The sequence below is a fragment of the Lactuca sativa genome, chromosome 8 (genome assembly GCF_002870075.4).
Source record: "Lactuca sativa cultivar Salinas chromosome 8, Lsat_Salinas_v11, whole genome shotgun sequence".
NCBI classification, from domain to species: Eukaryota; Viridiplantae; Streptophyta; class Magnoliopsida; order Asterales; family Asteraceae; genus Lactuca; species Lactuca sativa.
The window spans coordinates 255611826-255634783 of record NC_056630.2 but is presented as its reverse complement, the minus strand read 5'-3'; the positions used below and the strand labels follow the sequence as shown (position 1 = coordinate 255634783).

The following is a 22958-nucleotide window of genomic DNA, read 5'->3' as shown; positions in this document are numbered from 1 at the left end:
TGTTTACAGTTTTGGGGGATCCCCAAACCATAAACACATAAAAATGGTCGTCTTTGGTGTTTTTCAAGGCTTAAACACATCAAGGGAAGCTTTAAACATATCAAGGAAAGGCTTAAACATCAAACTAGGGCTAGATGAAGGACTTAGGCACACTTTGGTGCCTTTCTTGGTGTTTACGGCCAAAGAACATTCTTGGACTGTGAACACCTTAATCCTTGTGTTCTTGGCATATTTTCTTGATCCTAATATGTAATACAAGCTTAATAAGACTCAAGGATGGAAGTACTTACTATAAGGAAGCTTGAAATGAGCTAAAAGTCCAAGAACACTTAGTGTGTGTTCTTGGTGTTCTTGGTGTTTTTTCAAATCTAAACAAAACACAAATATGGATGGATGAAAATATGTACAATCACTAGATTAAGTGTTATACCAACTTGAAATGGATAGAACACTTACAAGTTTGAAGATCTTGAATTAATTCTTGGATGATACTTGAGAGGATTTTTGAGTTTACTCTTTTAGGGTGAGAAATGAAAAGTGACTAATTTGAGGAGTAAACTCATGCTTATGCATGAGTTCACAGTTTTTGGATGATTTTTCGACCCAAACTTAAAAGTTTCGCCGTGAATTTCTAAGGCACGAGGTGTTTGCAGTTTTTAAATTTCAAAACCCGAGACGACACTTTCTTTCACCCGTTCGTTTAAAGAATAATATTGAAATAATCAAACGAACTTTAAATTTGCTAAAACTAAGAAATAATGACTTTAACTTATAATAAGAAGTGATTGACTTTTAGGGTTTGACCGAATGGAAATTTCGGGTTGTCACATCATCCCCCTGTTAAAGGGAATTTCGTCCCGAAATTAAAGTCTAAACAAATAAAGTAGTTACAAATAACTAAGCAAAAAGATGAGGATATTTCAGTTTCATTTGATCCTCGCGCTCCCACGTGAATTTTGGTCCTCGCTTGGCGTTCCAGCGAACCTTCACTATCGGGATGCGGCTTTGCTTCGTCTGTTTGACCTCACGGTCCATGATCTCTACTAGTTCTTCCACGAAGTTAAGGCTTTCGTTGATCTCGATCTCGTCGAGTGGGATTACAAGAGTCTCGTCGGACAGACACTTTTTCAAGTTAGAGACGTGGAATGTAGAATGTACGTTACGAAGTTCATCGGGTAGATTGAGTTTGTAAGCTACAGGGCCGATTCTTTCTTGAATCTTGAAAGGCCCTATGTATCTCGGATTGAGCTTCCCACGCTTACCGAAGCGTATCAAGCCCTTCCAGGGTGAGACTTTAAGAAAGGACTCGGTCTCCCACCTGGAACTCCAAAGGTTGCCTTCGTATGTCAGCGTAGCTTTTCTGTCGGTCTCTAGAGGCTTTCAATCGTTCACGGATCTGAACGATCTTCTCTGTCGTTTCCCGAATAATTTCTGAGCCTGTGAGAGTACTGTCAGAAACTTGCCCTGTAGTTAACTGGGTATCACCCACTTCAGCCCAGCAAATAGGGGATCTGCACTTTCGGCCATAGAGGGCTTCAAATGGAGCAGCCTTGATGCTTGTGTGATAACTGTTATTGTAGGAAAATTCAACAAGGGGTAAATGAGTACCCCACGCCTTTCCAAAGTTAATCACATAGGCTCTCAACATATCTTCCAATGTTTGGATGGTCCTCTCACTTTGTCCATCGATCTGAGGATGGTAGGCTATGCTCATGTCCAGCCTTGTTCACAGGGAATGTTGTAGCGATTGCCAGAATTTTGAGGTGAACCTACTATCTCTATCAGAGATAATGGATGTTGGTACACCATGCAGTCGTATGATTTCCCTAATGTATGTTCTCGTAAGCTTCTCCATCTTGTCAGTTTCTTTGATAGGCAGGAAATGTGCAGACCTAGTAAATCTATCGACGATGACCCATATGGTATTAAGCCTACCCGTTGTCTTGGGAAACTTGGTTATGAAATCCATAGTGATCCGCTCCCACTTCCATTCTGGAATCTCTGGTTGTTGTAGTAAACCGGAGGGCTTCTGGTACTCGACCTTAACCTTTGCGCAAGTAAGGCATTTACTTACGAAGGTAGCAATCTCTGCTTTCATATTAGGCCACCAGTATAACTTTCTAAGATCCAGATACATCTTATCCGAACCTGGGTGGACGGAATACCGAGTGTTGTGCGCTGCGGTCATGACTAAGTCTCAGAACCACCATGCTTCGGTGTCCAGATCTGGTTCATGAAATATAAGGCTCCGCCACCCTTGGCTTCTAGATTCTTATCCATTCCTCTAAGGGATTCACTCGTCACATTTTCAGGTTTCATGGCTTCAAGTTGGGCCGCCTGAATTTGCTTAGACAAGTGTGAATGGATAGTCATCGTCAATGACTTGACTCTTCGACCATAATATTCCTTTCCACTTAGGGCGTCTGCTACTATGTTGGCTTTACCCAGATGATAACGAATATCGCATTCATAGTCATTGAGTAGTTCGACCCACCGTCGTTGTCGCATGTTGAGCTCCTTCTGATCGAATATGTGTTGTAAACTCTTGTGGTCGGTAAAAATTGTGCTTTTTGTGCCATACAGGTAATGTCTCCAGATCTTCAGGGCAAACACAACTGCCCCCAGCTCAAGATCGTGTGTGGTGTAGTTAACTTCGTGTGTCTTCAGCTGTCTCGAGGCATAGGCGATGACCTTACCCCGTTGCATCAGAACACAACCGAGCCCTAGATTTGACGCGTTGCAATAGACAATGAAGTTTTCTATCCCTTCGAGGAGGGATAGTATTCGTGCGGTGCATAAGGCTCGCTTGAGCGTTTGGAACGCTCTCTCCTGTTTCTCTTCCCAGTCAAAGGCCACGCCTTTCTGGGTCAGTGTTGTAAGAGGTTTCGCAATTCGGGAGAAGTTTTGTATAAACCTGCGGTAGTAGCCAATGAGACCTAGAAATTGACGAATTTTTGTAGGCGTCTTCGGTGCTGACCAGTTCTCAATGGCCTTAATTTTGGATGGGTCCACGTGGATTCCTTCTTCGCTTACCACGTGTCCTAAGAATTCGACTCTTCGGATCCAAAATTCACATTTAGAGAACTTCGCATAGAGCTTCTCCGTTCGTAAAGTTCCTAGAACTTGTCGCAGGTGATCGCCATGCTCTTCCTTACTTCGGGAGTAGATCAGTATGTCATCAATAAAGACAATGACGAACTGATCCAAATATGGTTGGCATACTCTATTCATCAGATCCATGATAATTGCGGGCACATTGGTCAATCCGAATGGCATCACCACGAACTCGTAGTGTTCGTAACGAGTTCGGAAGGCTGTCTTTGGAACATCCTCCTCTAGCACTCGTAACTGGTGATATTCGGATCTTAGATCAATTTTGGAAAAGTAGTTCGCCCCTTGCAGTTGGTCAAATAGATCGTCTATGCGAGGCAGAGGGTAATGATTCTTGACCGTCAGTTTGTTGAGTTCTCTGTAGTCGACACACATACGGAATGATCCGTCTTTCTTCTTAACGAACAAGACCGGTGCTACCCAAGGCGAGAAACTTAGTCTTATAAAGCCCTTGCTGAGCAGTACGTTAAGTTGACCAGATAGTTCCTGCATCTCTACTGGTGCTAATCGGTAGGGCGACTTGGCTACTAGGGTAGCTCCTAGGACTAAGTCGATTATGAACTCGACCTATCGTTGCGGAGGTAATCCTGGTAGCTCTTCTGGGAAGATGTCGGGAAAGTCGCTCACTACTGGAATGTTCTTTAGTTCTTTCGTTTCGAGGCTCGTATCGACAACGTGAGCAAGGAATACATGGTATTCTTTACGTAGATACTTTTGTGCTTGAATACTTAATATAATACAAAGACTTGCACCGGGTTTGTCGTCGTAGACGACAAGAGTTTCGTTAGACGGGAGGTTTAGACGGACTGCTTTCTCGTAGGACATGATGTCGGCGCGATGAAGACTCAACCAATCCATGCCGATGATGACGTCAAAGCTTTTAATCGAGACTGGCATAAGGTCGATTGGAAATGAATGGTTATCTAGAGTTAGGGTACATCCTAAGTATATGCTATTCGTGCTTTAAGTTTTTCCATTAGCCATTTCTATTGTGAATTGTTCTTTAAGTGTGTGCGGTTGTTGTTTAAGCATGAGAGCAAATTTATGGTTCATGAAGCTTCGCTCCGCTCCACTATCGAACAGAATGCATGCATAGGAGTTATCGAGGAGGAAGGTACTAGTCACCACCGTCGGGTCAGCAACTGCTTCCCCATGGCCTATTGCTAGTACTCTCCCCGCTCCGCCAACATTCTTTGCTTTGGGTAGTCCCTCTTATAGTGGCCTGCCTCGCCACATCCATAGCAAGCCTGGCTCACGCCAGTGCCGGGGACTTGGGTAATCGGCCTCGCCGGAGATTTACTAAAACGGACAGTGTGTCCTTTCTTGTTGCAGTTAGAGCACTGCATTTCATGGCAGGGGCCGTTGTGGTGGAAGTTGCATTTGTTGCACTTAGGCAAACTTCCAGCATATTGCCTCACCGGAGCAGTAGCAGCAGCAGGGGTTATTGCGGCATGCACAACCACAATTTGCTGCTTTTTGGCAGCTCGCTGTTTCTTCTTGTTATCCCAGAACTTCCGCTTAGTGTCAGCGGGTTTGGAGGATTCTGAGATGGCTAGGGTTGTTCTCGCTGATGGGGATTTGACTCCATGGTCTATGAGTCGCTGTGCCAGTCGCTTGGCACTGTCGAAGGTAGCAGGGTTTGATGATAGGACATTTCCCTGATACGGAGGCACTAGCCCCCATATGTACCTCTCGATCTTTTTCCCTTCAGTGGGAACCATATTGGGGCAGAGGGCCACCAGTTCGCTGAATCCGGCGGTATATGCGACTATGTTGGAGCCCTTCATGGTTAGGCTCCATAGCTCCTGCTCCAATTTTTGGATCTCGACCCTCGGGTAGTATTCCTCAATCATGAGGTCTTTCATGGTTTCCCAACCCATGTCATTTGCCACTACGAGAGTTAGTGCTTTAACGTGGCCGTTCCACCACGTCAGGGCTTTTTCTTCAAAGGTGCACGCGGCATATTTGACTTTGCTCGCACCAGGGCACGAACAAATTTCGAAGACTGATTCAGTCTTCTCGAACCATTGCGAGAGGGAAATGACTCCGACGGTTCCCTTGAAGGACTTCGGCTTGCAGTTGGTGAAATCCTTGTAGGAGCACTCTCTCGAGTGCACACGGATTTCAGAATGAATAGAGTCAACAGGGGTTCCACCTCTGCTGGCATCAGTGGAGTGATACTGAGCCATGGCAGTTGCCACCGCCGCGGCTACTACAGCATTCAGGGCTGCAGTATCGATGACCGGAGGAGGAGGAGGTGGAGGATTATGTCTTGCTGACTTGCGAGGAGGCATCTTCCAACTATAAGTTTATAAAGATAAACACAATGGTAAGAATCAATTGTAAGCGGGGTGAGAGTGACACATGGACTAAATAGCCATAGTCCAACAGTTGAATGAGCGGATGTTTTGAAATCACAGCATAGATGAATAGTAGGGAAACACAAGTGTAAAGATTTTCCCCACAGATTAGGTAGCTATCTAATATACTGGTATTATTGATGTAATAAGTTCATCGAAAATCGACCTAACAATAGGTCTTACATCATACCATATGGAAAAGTTTGACAGTTCTTAGATTCCTAGTTAGAGTACTGAAAGTTAGGAATATTTTACAGACAAGTGCTACTTAGAGCACAGATACGAAAGGCTATTCCTTACACAAAAGGCAAAGATGTGCTAAACATCTTCTAATGGTGATGGGAATTCCTCGGGCAAACCCTGAGGTCCGCCACTTGATGAACCACCTCTTGAATGTGTCTTTCATGAGCCCTCTGGCGAACTCGAAGTTCTATGACTTCGGCTCGGGAGGCAGCCAGCTGTTGCTGCAAGGTCTCATTGGTTCTCCTGGTCCTTTCCATTTCTTCTTCAAGACGGTGGATGCGGAATGTGTTCACACCAGAGTTGGCATCAATCTCCATGATCCGGTCGATGGCTGCTCGACCTTGTTGAACATTACGAGCTATTTTGCGGACAATGACAGGCAGAGCTCGATCCGCAGAGCCACCTTCGCTGAGGTTATAAAAGCTTCGGTCCCCAAAGTAAGGTAAGCGTTGACCCTGTTCGCGCTCCAGCGATTCAAGTTGGTTGCCCACAAGGGTGTGGGTCCTAAGAAAGCTGGTCGGGGATTGTTGTTTGGGGCTTGACCTACTGGCGGTAGGTTGTTTACCTCAGGCTCAGAGTCAGATCCATCCGAAAAGCCTTCTGCAAGGTGATCATCCAAAGGGATTGGATGCTCATCTTCGGGCTCTTATTCAAGCCATCCAGCGTTGCCTTCATTTGGGAAGTACGGGTCGCCATGATGGAATCCAGCCATTTAAATCTACACGAGAATAGAGGTATAAGAATCTAGTATATATGTATCCTGTAGTAGCACAAAATACTCCTATAGTATTTTAAGTTTAGGTTCTACTGTTCTCCTTGTGGTATTGTTGGTAAGTTTTTAGACTTGTTAACATATCACAACCATTCTAGGGCATATGCTAATCACTCCTCGGACCAGCATAGTTGATCAGGCTATGCCATTCCTAGGACTGACCATACATCCCCGAGCTCACTTGTGATATTTAACAATCCTAATACCTTTGTTCTTGTCATTGTGACACTGATTTTAGTATGAGTGCAGACTTGTATACTTAATTAAATATTTTAGTATTTAAAGTATAGACTCTTGCTCAGAGTGTTTTAATCCCAAATGGGTTTATAGTTAGTATATCTTTTATGGGTTGATATACTCAATTCACTATAAACAATGCTCTGATACCAATCTGTCACACCCCAAAACCAAGAACGGCGGAAATGTTCTGGGGACGGAGGACGTCATGTAAAGTATCACAACACAATATAACAGTAAACAAGCAAACAATATCATCCATTGCATTAAATATATAATTTTAATACAAGTGTGTTCTGTACAGTTATAGACACCAAAATGTAAATCAAAATAATAAGATGAGTCTTGAATGCGCTCCATCTTCTCAAAAGCTGGCCTCAGTACCTGTCTACTGATGACCTGAGAATACAAGTTATTTTGAAAGAGTTTATCAGCATTAAGCTGGTGAGTTCATAAGTATTTTAGTGTCGGTATTTGTATCAAAACGTTTGAACGTGGTTTGAAGTATGAGTTTGTAAACATTGGTGATAAAAGTATGTGAATGTTTGTAAGTGTTTGTAAAAGTTTGAATCTCTTAGAAAATCCTATATTTCCTATTAAAAGTAGCCTTCTACTAAGGCGTAACTGCTTTGTATGTTCGTTTCTTTTAGAAGTGTGAAATTTTCCCTTTGTAACTATCATTAACAAAATATAGTTTGTACATTAATGTTTAAGTGAGATGATCACTAAATATCTGTAAAGGGATAAATTAATGTAGTACTGTAGTGTTGTATTATAGGAACTACTGTTGTACTAACTACCTTAAACCAGATTTATATCAAGGTATTATGTGATTGATTGTACCATACTATCGACTATGAAACACGACAATGTAAGTCGTAAAAAGGTATGACATTTGGCACCCGCGGACCTGTAGGTCCGGTTGTAGCTAGCAGCAAAGTGTAGGATAGTCAATCCAGTATAGATCTATACGTAAACTCACGCTCTCCCTCCAAGAGACTCTGGTTATAACTCGGGCCGTGACATTGAAGGAATGCTCTGATACAGTGGATCACAATTATGTTAACGTATTCATGTATATGTAATGTATTGTTACTCGTTCTAGTATCGTTGTATATGTTCTCTTTCTAGTATAGTTGTATATGTTCTTCTTCTAGTATAGTTGTATATGTTCTTCTTCTAGTATAGTTGTATATGTTCTTCTTCTAATATAGTTGTATATGTTCTCATAGTAATAAGTACTGACTCATGAATGAACTGACTCATTGAACATCTCATTGTTCTAGCAATTGTATAAGTATTATCCTGTGCTACCCCTATGGTAACTTACTAATGATGTAACTGGTACATATGAATATGGAAGAACTTTTATGACTATATATGTACACGTGATATATAACTAATATTTAAACGACCTTCGGACGGATACCTGATACCCCACCAGTCCACATCTCAACGGCGAAAAGGAAATAGGGCGGGCAGGCCTTCCTTAGCCTTTTAAACATTGTTTATATAACTATACATACATAGACATGCAATTGATAAAAGTAAAACAGAGCTTAAGTAAATGTATTTGGTAAGTATAAGAATTTGTAAAACAGTTTGAAGCAAAACAGTTTGAACAGTAAGAAAATCATTGGTTTTGTAGTTATTAATCACATGTGATTGATGTAATAACTATAAGTATTCAACTTGTATTCCCCCCATAAAAGCATTTAAAATAGTTAAAAGTATTTCAAAGGTTAGTTAAAGGGGTATGAACTTACTTGCAGTGAGTGGATTGGATTGAAGTGTCGGATACGGTACTAGGTGACAATTGGAGACTTGTACACACGCACGAGCCTAGTTATCATATAATGAACATATATATAACTAATTAGCCAATTTATAACTAATAAATTAAGTTGGGACACTCTAGAACATGAAAACACTTTGTTTCAAGTGTTAAAGATCACAAGGGTTGCATCCAAGTGTTTGTAGGGCAAGGCTAGGGTGTTTGGAGTTCAAGGGTAAACTCCTTTGGATTTTACGGTTTTAATGACCATTATCCAAGGAGTTTACGGCAGTAAACTCAAGGGTTTACGGTTGTAAACTCTACACTTTATGACCATATGTTGTTTTGAGGTTTTACAAGTCCTTTGAAGCATTTCTACTTGGTGGTTAGGCCTTTGGAAGGGATTAGGGCAACAAAACACTCCTTTGAGGAGTTTACAGCCTCATGGTCATTTCCCCTTGGGTTTACTACCGTAAACCCATATGGAAAATGGTATTTCTATGTTTTCAAATCCTTAACTCATCAAGGTAATTGTCTAGGTTAGTTTTTTTGGCCTAAGGAAGGAATATGGCCCAAATAAGCACACTTTAGGGTGTTTACGGTTTTGGGGGATCCCCAAACCGTAAACACATAAAAATGGTGGTCTTTGGTGTTTTTCAAGGCTTAAACACATCAAGGGAAGGTTTAAACATATCAAGGAAAGGCTTAAATATCAAACTAGGGCTAGATGAAGGACTTAGGCACACTTTGGTGCCTTTCTTGGTGTTTACGGCCAAAGAACATTCTTGGACCGTGAACACCTTAATCCTTGTGTTGTTGGCATATTTTCTTGATGCTAACATGTAATACAAGCTTAATAAGACTCAAGGATGGAAGTACTTACTATAAGGAAGCTTGAAATGAGCTAAAAGTCCAAGAACACTTAGTGTGTGTTCTTGGTGTTTTTGCAAATCTAAACAAAACACAAATATGGATGGATGAAAAGATGTACAATCACTAGATTAAGTATTATACCAACTTGAAATGGCTAGAACACTTACAAGTTTGAAGATCTTGAATTAATTCTTGGATGATACTTGAGAGGGTTTTTGAGTTTACTCTTTTAGGGTGAGAAATGAAAAGTGACTAATTTGAGGAGTAAACTCATGCTTATGCATGAGTTCATGGTTTTTGGATAATTTTTCGACCCAAACTTAAAAGTTTGGCAGTGAATTTCTAAGACACGAGGTGTTTGTAGTTTTTAAATTTCAAAACCCGAGACAACACTTTCTTTCACCAGTTCGTTTAAAGAATAATATTAAAATAATCAAATGAACTTTAAATTTGCTAAAAATAAGAAATAATGACATTAACTTATAATAAGAAGTGATTGACTTTGAGGGTTTGACCGAATGGAATTTTCGGGTTGTCACACTAATGACCTTTCAAGGTCGGGTTTAGGTGTCGTATGCAGGCGGAGCACGTACCATGCTGATGGAGGAGGCGCACAGATCAAGGTTCTCGATCCATCCCAGGCCACTAAGATGTATTTGGATCTGAAGAAATCTTATTGGTGACCCTATATGAAGATGGATGTTGCATGGTTTGTTGAGAGGTGCTTAACCTGTCGCAGGGTTAAGGTTGAGCACTAGCGTCCGCACTGCAAGTTGCAGCCACTTGAGGTTCCCAGTGGAAGTGAAAAAAATTTCCATGGATTTTATCACCAAATTTCCAAGGAGCACGAGGGGTGTCGATGCGATTTGGGTGATTGTCGACCGAATGACGAAGAGTGTTCACTTCCATGCTATCAGTGAGAGCTCTTCTACAGAGAAACTGGCAGGGTTGTATGTAAGGGAGGTGGGATCACTGCATGGAGTACCGATTTCGATTGTGTCAGATTGAGATGTACGTTTCACTTCCAGGTTCTAAAAGAAGTTCCATGAGAAGTTGGGTACGAGGCTGCATTTCAGTACCGCTTACCACTTACAGACGGACGGACAGAGTGAGCGGACGATTCAGACGCTCGAGGACATGCTCCGAGCATGTGTGTTGGACTTCAGGGGAAGTTGGGACACATATTTGTCGTTGGCTGAGTTCTCCTATAACAACAGCCACCATTCGAGTGTTGGTATGCCTCCTTTCGAGTTGTTGTACGAGAGGAGATGTCGGACTCCCATTTGCTGGCGAGAGGTAGGGCAGCACGTTATGGGAAGCACTGAGATAGTGCTTCAGACGACCGAGCAGATACAACAGGTTAGACAGAGGTTGTTGACGGCTCAGAATCGCCAGAAGAGTTATGCGGATAGGCAACGATTCGAGCTTCAGTTCCAGGTGGGAGACTTCATACTCCTGAAGGTGTCTCCTTGGAAAGGAGTGATTCGATTCAGGAAGAGTGGCAAGCTGGGACCCCGGTACACTGGGATGTTCAGGGTGACCGCGAGGGTGGTTAGGGTAGCATATCGGTTGGGCTACCTGCGAATTTGAGCCAGATTCATGATACCTTCCACGTGTCTCAGTTGAGGAAGTGTATAGCCGATGAGTCGGCGGTGGTGCCACTGGAGGATATTCAGGTGGATGCGAGCGACTGAATTATGCTGAGAGACCAATTGTGATCCGGGATCGGAAGATCAAGGTTCTGAGGAACAAGGAGGTGCCCCTGGTTCAAGTCCAGTGGCAAAATCGGAGAGGGTCCTAGTTGACTTGGGAGCCCGAGTTGGAGATGCGGAAGCAGCACCTCGAGTTGTTTGCCGAGCAAGACTTCGAGGACGAAGTCTAATTCTAGTGGGGGAGAATTGTAACACCCGGATTCCCAGGTATTCTGTATTGTTCATTATTTTTGAGTTAGAGGGAAGGACTCGACGAGTTAGCAGTTAGACTCATCGAGTAGGATCGCGATTTGCTGACTAGTTAATGATTGGATTCGACGAGTCGGATTAGTGACTCGACAATTCTGCACTGGCGGCAGAAACCCTAAATCTCGGGGTTTGTGCCCTATTTAAAGGCCTTTATGGCCTTCATTTGCGGCCATTACACCTCTGAGAAACCCTAGAGAGCAGAGAGAACGTTTGTAGTGCAAGTGGAGGGCTAATTCATCATTATTTGGTGTGTTTTAGCAAAGGGAAGGGTGGATTTCGAGCTAGGCAGTCTTGTGGGACTCAAATCTTCCATCATTTCGTGTAGAGCTGCTGTAGGAGGTAAGGATTCATGTCCAATTTCATTAAGTAATAGATTTCATGAATCTAGGGCTTTTTCTCTTCTTTTTAGTAAGAGATCTAGTGTATGTGATGTCCCCTTTTGTCAATATCATCAAATCAAGACCTTGAGAGGTCCAAAGAGTCCCTATTCTCCAGGTTTATGCAGTCCTTTAGTAGTTTGGGGCTTAGGTTATCATATTAAGGGTTATTTTGGCATATAGAGGTAATAGTGTGACGCGTGGGCATAAAGTCCGAACCTTTATGTGATTATCATGCTTAGGAAGGTCAGATCTATAGGTTAGAGAAGCAGATCTAACCTCAGAAGGTTATTTGAGTATGCACATGGAAGCAACTCACCGAGTTCATAAGTGGACTCGACAAGTCGAGTCAGGGTTGCCTCGTGATTCGTGACAGGAGAAACTTGTCGAGTGGAAGGATGACTCGACCTGCCATGACAGGCTAGAAGGATTCAGAGGACCCGCATGGACTCATCGAGTCGCCCATGTGCACTCGACGAGTAGGGTCAAAGTTTGACCGTTGACTTCCGTTGACCTTAGGGTTTTGGTCAAGATTGATTCAAGAGAATTCAGGGAAGGGTAGAAGGGTCTTCTACCCAATCCTTAGGGATGAGACTATGAGAGAGTATTGATCGGGGATGTTATTTGAATGATAAGAGGAGGCTTGGTCGGGACATTGAGCACAAGAGTTTATCCGACTTCATTCGAGGTGAGTCTTCTCACTATACCGTACCTGGAAGGTACCTATGTGTGACCGGAAGGTCAAGAGGTTACGGACCGGAAGGTCGATACGGGTAGGACCAGAAGGTTTACCGGGATTCGGGATGGAAGTCCACTGAGACACTTAGACCGAAAGGTCCCACAGAGTTACGGCCTGGAAAGGCGTATGTGTTGTATGTGGTATTTTGGAGAACTCACTAAGCATTCATCCTTACAGTTGTTGTGTTATGTGTTTTAGGTACTAGCGAGGATCGCGGGAAGGCGCCGGCATGATCCGTACACACTCATTGAGATTATGTTTTGAGATTCTGGGAATTGTTTTGTGATGTTGACATTGGATACATTATGTGTTGATATTGTTTTTTATGATTAAAAGCAATGTTCTAAATGGCGTGAGGCGTGGCGTGGCGGCAAGGCCAAACCTCAAGCTTAACGAGCCATAGCGAGCCATGACGTTTTTCAAGGCGTGATGTAAGGCGGCGATTTTGTATTAATTTCAAAATTGTATTACCACATAAATATAAATTTATATTAAATATAACTACTTTTTAGAAGTGTTAGATCAATAACTAATAACAAAAAGTTAAGAAAAACCACAATACCTGTATCTCCGATTAGAAAAGACATAACAAAGAGCAAAAAACTGTGTCTCAAACAAAAAAACACACGCTGTAACACGCCATAACGCGCCATGGCGCGCCATATCACGTCTTGCCACACGCGACGCCTAACAGCAACGTTATTAAGCTTTTCGTAACGACGAAGCCACGTCTCACGCCATGACGCGCCTTTTAGAACACTGATTAAAAGTATGGTTTAAAAATGAAAATTGTTTTGGAAATTTACGTTGTTACAAATACATACATAACTTCAGATAGTTTTATTTAATAATAAAACTACAATACAATACATTACAGTACAACTGGTAGTTACAGACACATACATTCAAAAAGGGTTTCATACACATACAATTAAAGAACACTATTTTCCAGTACAACGAAACCCACATTTAAGGGAACAATCATTTTCATATGGGTTTATCTTAATAATAAAACTACATTACACTATTTTAGAGTACAACAAAACTTACATATTTTGGTCTTAAGGTATTAAGACAACAATTCATTTACAACAGAAAATATACGATTTTCTGGAAGAACACATTTATATTTTCACGGAACAAATGACAGACTTCTAATACAAAAATGCTTATGAACTCACAAACTTAGTTGTTGACACTCTTTCAAAACCACTTGTATTCTTAGAGAATCAATAGACAGGTATCCACACAGGTTTTGGAGAAGACGGAGTATCATAGAGCCACGTCTTTTAGTTTTTGCTATACATTTTTTGTGTTAAGTATACAATGATTTGAACACAGATGTAAAAACTATACATTATCAATATGATGTTTGTTGTACTTTGATTACTATTATTCAATTGTTGTGATATTGTAAATGACGTCATCCGCCCACGAACGTTTCCACCGTTCTGGTTTAGGGGTGTGACACATCAGATGAGGGTTAGAGAGGAAGATGTGGAAAAGACAATGTTTAGGACTCGTTATGGTCATTATGAGTTCATGGTTATGTCGTTTGGGCTCACCAATGTCCGTGCAACATTTTTGGACTTGATGAAACGGGTGTGCAAGTCGATACATTCTAAAAGTGAAATCAAATATTAGCAGATATTATGAGTTCATAAACATGTTAAAAAAGAGTTAACAAGATGCATTGGTACGCTAACAAATCGGTTCAACGTCCGTTTATGGAAAACTCAGTTATATAACTATATAACTGATGTGTTTTTATTAAAAATGACATACAATTTACGTACGATCTTCCTTTTCGACATTCTTTATATCTACGAAATCTTGTTAACATGTTCTATCTGTTTAGACTATTATTTGTTCATGACAACAGTTAATATATAAATCTTAGTTTTAACGTACTAAATCTTTACTTATGTATTGTGATTAGTGTTTCATTAACGATGGATATTCATCAGAGACAAAAGCGGTGTTGCGTATGCTAATCTAAGTATGAAAACATTATTTGCATGAAGATGATGTAATACAGTACATTGAGTCTATTATAAGGAGTGTTTACGGTTAAGGATGTTCACGATTCGGTTTGAAACCGTGAAACCGTCCAAACTGGTTATCAGCTTAGTTTTACGGTTTGTATATTTATTTATGGTTTGACTTGCGGTTTCGAACTTTCTAAACCATAATGAACAGTTTGGCTTATGATTTTTAAGATTTCAAACCGTATAAAAACCGGACCTAACCGTAGGGTTTGTGTATATATATATATATATATATATATATATATATATTAATTTTTTATATGTATTTGTATTTTATTATATTATATATAAATTTTTATATATAAATATAAAATTTAAACCCACAACATTAAATTATGCGAGCCCAATTGTAGTGTCTTTTGTAAACAGGTAAATGAAGCCCAATCCAGACCAGCTCCAAGCAATCCTTTCCACTTGCCCAAATCCAAAGACGCAAAACAATCTCTCGACTCTCGTTGTTCTTCTTATTTCCTTCTCTATCGTTGCCACTTGCTAATTGAGTCTACGAGTCGGAGACGTAGACATGTCCGACGATATCCAGCCCTCCGACTACACGTCGTCGCCTCCGCCTGCAGCAGCTCTGCCTACAGCTTCGCTTGTAGCAGCTCCGCTTCCTGGTCAGCTTAGTGCTTGCTCATCTCGTTGCTCCCTCTCTGAAGGTATATTCTGAGCTTAGTTATGCAGATCCGACAGATTCACAAAGATTCTTGTTCACATGGTATTGGACATGTCTCATCTGTTTCCTCTCCTCCAGATGACCCCTTAACTGTCATAAATTCTGCTTAATATTGTTAAAAATTCTGCTTAGTATTGTTAAAAAAAACTTCAGTATTAAAGCTACTAGCCAATGAAGAGTATATATAATTGATAATGTTTGAAATTTGATTGTTTATATGTTTGTTTGTGTTTTGATTAGCTCTTCTTTGAAGATATAGCTCGAGATATTCTTAGTAGCTGTTGGAAGCTTACCAGAGTTGAATGTTTATGGTCATGATTACCACACAAAAGATGGCAGTGCTGTATGTATCTATCTATTCTTGTTATAGCAGCGTACTTCTTCCATTCAATTGATTATTCTTATAATTTTTTATTTATCTTTGCAGATCAGGGATTACATCCATGTGTTGAATTTGGTTGATGGTCTTGTTGCAGCACTTAAAGAGCTAGACGAATTTTTGTAATATATTTTATGGTGGTAGTTTGCATGGCAAAATATGGGACCGAGGAGATGTGCAGGGTCAATGAAATTGGGCAAAACAGAACCCATGGGGATACCAGAAGCTGATGACATTGTCTTCAAGTAGTTGAAAATTAATAATAATCAAGTGTTTAGGTAGCATATATGACGAGTCTAAGTCAAATGGTGAAAGCAGGTAATCTGAAGATGGATTAATTGCAAGGATATTTTTGTGAATACTTTGGTTGATTTTAACTTTCAAGCAAATCGGATGACGACGCAAGTCATATATATCCAAACCAAAGGAGTCAAAGTGTGCATTGCATGGTTTTAAGTCTTATGTTATAATTAGTTGTGAATTTGGGTTAATGAATTGAAAAGTTTACATATCCTTCCAACTTGGCACATGTATATGTCTTTCAAATAATCAGGGTTATAGTGTAGTCGCTGTTATGAATTATCTAGTTTGTTGGGCAAAAATTTTTACAACTTTAATATTGTAGTTTTTTTAACAATATTAGCCAAAATTTTTGCTGTTTTGATAGCTTTAATATTGCAGTTTTATAAACAATATTTTGAAGAATTTTTGTTGTTTTAATAGCTTTACTAGTGTAGTTTTGTTTTTTTTACTAAATTAGTCTAATGGACTCGACTAAAATGGGTCTAAAAAGTCCAAACCGTGAAACCAAACCGGAGTCAATTGTTATTAACGGTTTGGTTTGGTTCGATTTTAAATCTTCAACGATGCGGCTTTGGTTTTTGCTGGACAAAAACTGTTACTAACGGTTTGGCTTCGGTTTGACCGAAAAGCCGAAAAAACCGGACCGTGAACACCCCTATTTACGGTGACCGAGACTAATGAACAATGACCTAATTTTGTCGTTTGTTATAGTGATACTTTGCAATCTTAATTTAGAAATAAAGATTACATCTATTAAAAGACTCACTAATCTTTACTACTCAATTCCTAGGATTGGATTGAACAACAGAGATATTACATGGGACTTTTTCAAATCTGGACGACCATGCCCGTCTCCATTAGAGTACATAAAATGTGCCATCCTAGCAAGGTTTGTAGCACGCTTATTAAATTCCTGTGAAAATTGAGACTTTGCACCCGCTCGTGCTTTATTAAGTTTCTTCCATGTCTTGATGAGTAACAATTCGATATACCTTCTAGCCTCTTCTTCTGTAGCACCATTCTCATGCATATAACATTGAATTGATTTTGGATTATCGCCTCTTGCAATCTCATCCTTAAATAAAGACACAATAACTGTTTAAGCTTATTTATTTGTGTATACCAATAAAAAATTTTATATAAATAAAATACTAATAATTTTCTATGAACATCCCAAAATGAAAGTATCTATTATGATTAACTAAAAAAGTAATAGTTACCGAGGATGTCGCCAAGTCATCAGCAAGCCGTACAATCAGGGATGAGTAGCGAACTATATTTTCAGTTCCTTCCATGCCTTGCATGATTTCTTCTGTGACATTGATTGATGTCAAAAAACTAAGATGCATGAGTATTACTGAAGCGCCTATGGATACATAACCATTCTCCAAGTACTCTTCTAGTGTTGGTATATATCCACTATGGTACCACTGTGCTTCTAATAGGAATGAGTTGCATAAATCTGTCCACTACAATGTTACCATTCCAGAGTACAAAAAATAAGACTCGAAAATGACAATACTAATAACCAAGAAGGAAAACGATATTTGTATAGTTCAAGAAGATGGATTAATTAATTACTGTTTTCTTTACGTAAGGAAGGATGAGGAATCCAGTTCGAGTCAATGCATTATATGACATCTGGTTTATCGAGTTGTAAAATCCTAGAAAACATATCTTCATATAATCTGGGAGTTCACCCACCAAATTGATATCCCATCTACGAATTAAAAACTTATTTTAGACTATGTGCAATTTGTTCAAATACTACTAGATTATAAACTTGTAATTCCAAAGGATGAAATTAAGAGTAATAATTAACAATTATACGTACCTGTTAACAGCATCAGTAAATTTGTTAAGCTCATCCAAAGTACCATACACATCATAGACATCGTCAATAGTAGTTAGTATGGCAAAAACTTTCAATAGCGTTTTCCTTTCAAAAGTAAGGTGTGGTAGATAATTGACTCCAACCGTCCACAAGAAATTCTCCACCAATCTGTCTCTGGCAAAACATAACTTCTTATCCCAACATATATTTCTCCACCACCTATTCATTTAAGAAATAATAATTACTTTGTAGAAGTTCACGTCTTAAAATAAAGTATTTTATAGGGTATATATGTAACAAGTCGCAGTGAAAAAATTGACACGTATGAGGAGGAAAAGTTACCTTGATGAGTGTTTTAGATCTTCAAGATGGATAGCTTGAACCATATTAAAATCCAATTTTGCCAGCTCCAGCAGGGTTGGATTCATGCCATTTCTTTTCTCATACTCCTCGATGTACCATATTGCCTCAACCCTGGGTACTCTCCAATGTAGTGGAAGCTCTAAAGCATGAGTTACTAATGATGATAAATTTTCATGAATGTTCTCTAAATTTTCTTTGAGATATCTGGCTGTGAAGTCTCGAGCATCGTCCATAATGCTTTCATTCTCAAATGAATTATAAGAAGCCTCGTACAAGTTCAGTATACACATCATATCCTCGTATAAGTGTGGCTTAAGATTTTGAGTCTGGTCCTCGAAGTTGCCAAATATCTCTATTTATATAGAAAAAAAAAACTTAAGGGAAAGTATTAGTTTGTGAGTTCTCTTCCATGAATCTTGAGATTTTTCAGATTCTGGATGCGGTAAAAGTACCTTGAGGGACATGATAACCATGTTGTCTCAATAATCTAAAACCAAGGGCTTTATGATTGAGACTCATTGAATTCCACGTGTCTTGAGCTTGATAGTAATTGTGATATATCATCTCCAGTAGAGAACATATTTCATCCGGAAAATGATAAGCTATTCCAAGTCTCTGTAAATCATCAATCAGTTCAAGGACGCTCAATGGATTTCGGACATTACAAATCAAGGCCTTCACTGCTTCTATCAGACTATCTCTTCTCGACGTGTAATCATTTCCCTATGAATGCAGCTTAAATTTTTGAATAAATATCCAAATTGAAAGGATGTTAAAAGGGAAATGGTTAGATATAGTACGTACCTTATAGTTGATAGAGAGTGACTGGATATGATCAAATGACCATAAAGATGGCTCATAGTTTGCTGATCGTCTAACAAGGGGTTGAGCCATTGTGTGGGGCACTGAATTTGATTGTGATGAATATAATGTGTTGTAAATATTAAAACCTTTCCTTTTGGCATATGATGTTTTGTAACATAGGGGAGTTGAAATGGAAAATAAACACACTAAAGCCATTGAGAAAGACTTATCTCAAAGCCAAAGACCACAACAGCACAATTGTGTTGATTCACACTTTTTGCGGTCATTGCAAGGTATTTATAAGCCAATTTTTCCTATAACTTTATATATGGTCCACAAAAGCGAAAGCTATCTGAGTTTCATTGTTTTCTTGGAGAATGATGATATCAAGTTATCAACTATTTGGTTAACTGAAGAAAAGCCATTAAGTATTACACCCAATTTTTATTTGGCCCTAAATTAATTTTTAATAACGTTTTTACCATTAAATTAGGAGATGCTTCTAAATATGTTTCATTAGCTTGTTACAAAACGGTTAAACCTAAAATCTTGATTTTAATACAGTTTTTTTTACCATATCATAGTGATTATAAAGTTTATTTATCAAAACATTGTAATTTAAAATCTATTTACTAAAACGTAGCAAAAGTTATGTGGATGCCAACTTTATATAATTAACAAATAAATAAACCACGTTCTTTTATTGAAATAAATGTAAAACAAGTGAACCCACACCATTGTTCTTCCCCGGTTCCCCCTCTCATCATTCCCCGGAAGAAGCTCATCCTCTCTTCCTCTGATTTATGCTGCTTCTCCTTCTAGAAGGGTTTCTATCCTTAACATTAACAGGCTTAAATTCAACAGATACAAGGCGAAATATATATGTGAACTCAATCACTTGGTTATGATCATATCGGAAATAATAATGCGAAAAGACATCATTTTACATTATGATAATAGATCACAACAAGATACAAGATCCACAAACATCAAATCCAAATCACTTTGTTGACTTTTGATTTGGGATATGATTAACTATGACAACCAAAAGTACCCAATTATATAACCAGATGAGCTCCTCTCACAGCATAAGAACAAATCGCAACTACAACACATCAAACATATACCGCTAAAAATGATGCTTCATTCGAAATTTTATGTCAAACAGAACACTAAGTTGCTTCGAGTTTAACTTGATTGCAAGCTCCAATTTTATCCTTTTAACGAGCACATAGCACCAACCTCACCCAGCACAAGTTGTTAGTTATTGTTATGATTGGCAGTTTGCAATCTCTCTCTCTCTCTCTCTCTCTCTCTCTCTCTCTCTCTCTCTCTCTCTCTCTCTCTCTCTCTCTCTCTCTCTCTCTCTCTCTCTCTCTCTCTCTCTCTCTCTCTCTCTCTCTCTCTCTATATATATATATATATATATATATATATATATATATATATATATATATATATATATATATATATATATATATATATATATATATATATATAGTAGTTGTAAAACCCGTGTATTACACGAGTTGATTAAAAAAAAATTAAAATATAAATAATAAGTATTTTTTAAAATAAGGAATAAAAAAGCATATTAATTGCAATTTATTATAATATTTATTAAATTTGATAATTTACATATATAAATATAAGATTATGTGGCTTTCTAATTTTAAAAATTGAAAAAACCATAAATTTACATGTGTATATGATTTATTTAAAAAATATCACAAAATGACAAGTATCAAAATTCATTAGAGATTGAAATCTAGCAAAATTATCTTCATTTATTATAGTATATATATATATATATATATATATATATATATATATATATATATATATATACACACACACACACATAGTAGTTGTAAAACCCGTGTACTACACGGGTCAATTAAAAAAAATATTAAAATATAAATAATAAATATTTTTTAAAATAAGGAATAAAAAAGCATATTAATTGCAATTTATGATAATATTTATTAAATTTGATAATTTACATTGATGAGTTATAAAATAACTCTTTGATCGATTAGATCTTCGTAACAGGTAAGCGATGAACGTAAAAACAGTAAACAAAACACAAGTATGAATCAAAATGTGTCGAATGATTAGATTACTCGATCATCAGCATGACTCGACTAAGAACTTCCACTGTAGAGGATTCTAGGGTTACAAAATAAGAACGATAAATAATCTGAACAATACTTTTCTAATTGTTTCTAATCGTATCGTTCTAGGATGCATGCAAGCATCTATTTATACTAAACCCTACAAAACTCATGGATGGACAGACCCATACCGGAGATATACATTGGACTAGCTAACGAGCCCAATAGACGCAACACTATACTGACCTGAAAATCTCCTCCTTTGCATCAAATTGGAGCGAGACTACTTTTTCTTCTTGCTTGGGCCAGTAGCGGAAACATTCTTTGTTGTATCAAACAGACGTGATATAAGTGCAAGGATAGTCTGTCTGAAGCGAATGTACCATTGAATCATATCATCAAAGTACTTTATATCATCTGCTGTGTTCTGCTTGCATCGATGGATGATCCCTAAAACGTGTTCCAAACAGGCAGTGGTGTAGAGATGGTTGTCTGCAAAGGCGAAAAGACATTTCTGTCCTTCATTCCTGGTAAACATGACGGAGTTTTTCTTTGGGTCAATCTTCCCCATCTGCATCATGTTGAGATCACTGACAGAGCCAACAGGAGATATGGTAGGCTTCTTCTTGAATACGCTCGCTATCACCTGATCCATCAGAGCAACTTCCATGACATAGCAAACAAGCATCCTCTTAAAGTGGTCGATGATCGGACCATATTCTGCTTCGTTTGTAAGAAGGATGTTGTGCAAGATAATCCAGTCATGGGGATTAAGGTTGGGAAGATCTGCAAGTGAGATGGCATGTTCGGTCTTGGCAGATCCCCGTAGTACCTTGAACCGAACGTTGGTGAAGTTACCTTCCCTGAACGGTTTTAGGACCCGAACATTGACGATTTTCTGAGCGCTCCAAGTTTGGTATTGTGGTTGAGCTGCCCTCAGATAAAATTCTACTAAGTCCCGATCAACCTGTGGATGAGGATGGGGGAACTCAGCAATGTTGGCAAAGGCATGAAAAACAAACGCCTTTCGGGTCAGTGGCATGTCGAACTGAGAGTCGACAATGTTAGAACGATCTAAAGAGATCACAGGTTCTAGCCACAAGATACTTGGTGTTTTGATGGCTTCTTTAATCAACTTCTTAAGAGTCCACGGAGGAAAAAGAGTTTTCCTGCTTTCGAGAAGGTTGTGGGCTTCTTTCTGTCTTCTTTCGGCTTCTTCAGCCTCTCTAGCCACACGAGCATTAATGTCAGCCTCTTTGTCTCGACCTTGCCGTTTTAGAATGTCGGCAATTGTCTCTTTATCATCTTCATCGCTCTCCTCAGAAATCTTCTTTCCCTTTTCTTATACACCGGAACCGGAGGCTTGGCCTACTGGAGGAGGTTCGGTTGTGTGTGTTGCTGTTGAAGAAGGAGGCGGTTGAGACATATTCACTTTCTCTCCCCCTTGTTTCGGAATGGACATGAAATCAAGCAGCCCCTCAATTTTGCTCAGTAGAGAGAGGGCGGGAGCAAGCTTCTCTGCAAGGTCACGCCTCACAGAATAATTGAGGATTGGGTCATGTGCTTCAAGAATGTTTGAGATTGCTGAGTGGACATCCGAAACACACGATTTAACCACCTCTCTTTCAGATCGAAGAGACTCAATCTCCTGTTGAGAGTTGGAGAGTTGAATACTCTTGACCTTCAGAGCGGTAGTCTTCCTTGCGAGAGCATCCATGAGAGAGTTCTCGACAGCTAAGTCTTCTTGAAGCTTGGAGAGACGCTCCTCAATGGTTGTTCTGAAAGCTGAGTTGTCGTCAGAAATTGTTTGATGAAGTGTAGCGAACGACTTTAGCTCTGATGCGACTGAGTTAGCCAGCTGGTTGACAATTGGTTCCAGCTTTGTCGAGGTGGCTTCAGTGGTTTCCTGTAAATATTTCAACAAGGAAGAAGCATCAGTGAATAGTTTATCGACTTTTTCGGTCGCTGCCTCACAAGCTTTGGTGGAGGC

At 39.3% G+C, this 22958-nt stretch overlaps 1 protein-coding gene and 1 long non-coding RNA gene across 2 annotated transcripts; one reads left to right on the top strand and one right to left on the bottom strand.

The window, feature by feature from the left end:
• Positions 1-14932: 14932 nt before the first annotated feature.
• Positions 14933-16062, top strand: LOC111908517 (uncharacterized). Its single transcript, XR_002855892.3, has 3 exons — positions 14933-15154; positions 15412-15514; positions 15599-16062. It is a non-coding gene; the product is annotated as an uncharacterized LOC111908517 (long non-coding RNA).
• Positions 16063-16477: 415 nt separating this feature from the next.
• LOC111908518 (R-linalool synthase QH1, chloroplastic) lies at positions 16478-19162 on the bottom strand. Its single transcript, XM_023904339.3, has 7 exons — positions 18855-19162; positions 18503-18773; positions 18030-18402; positions 17688-17906; positions 17435-17573; positions 17074-17322; positions 16478-16928 (listed from the first exon to the last, which is right to left on the bottom strand). Exons 1-7 carry the CDS (start codon positions 19068-19070, stop codon positions 16629-16631), a joined length of 1767 nt encoding a protein of 588 aa, XP_023760107.1. The 5' UTR covers positions 19071-19162; the 3' UTR covers positions 16478-16628.
• Between the last annotated feature and the right edge of the window lie 3796 nt (positions 19163-22958).

Excerpts from the sequence above, each read along its gene's own strand:
- LOC111908518 (XM_023904339.3), bottom strand. The coding sequence starts at position 19,070 with ATGGCTTTAGTGTGTTTATTTTCCATTTCAACTCCCCTATGTTACAAA. Across the intron at positions 18,403-18,502 it reads TGGTTATCATGTCCCTCAAG|AGATATTTGGCAACTTCGAG; the intron begins GTACTTTTACCG and ends CTATATAAATAG. Across the intron at positions 16,929-17,073 it reads ATGACTTGGCGACATCCTCG|GATGAGATTGCAAGAGGCGA; the intron begins GTAACTATTACT and ends TCTTTATTTAAG.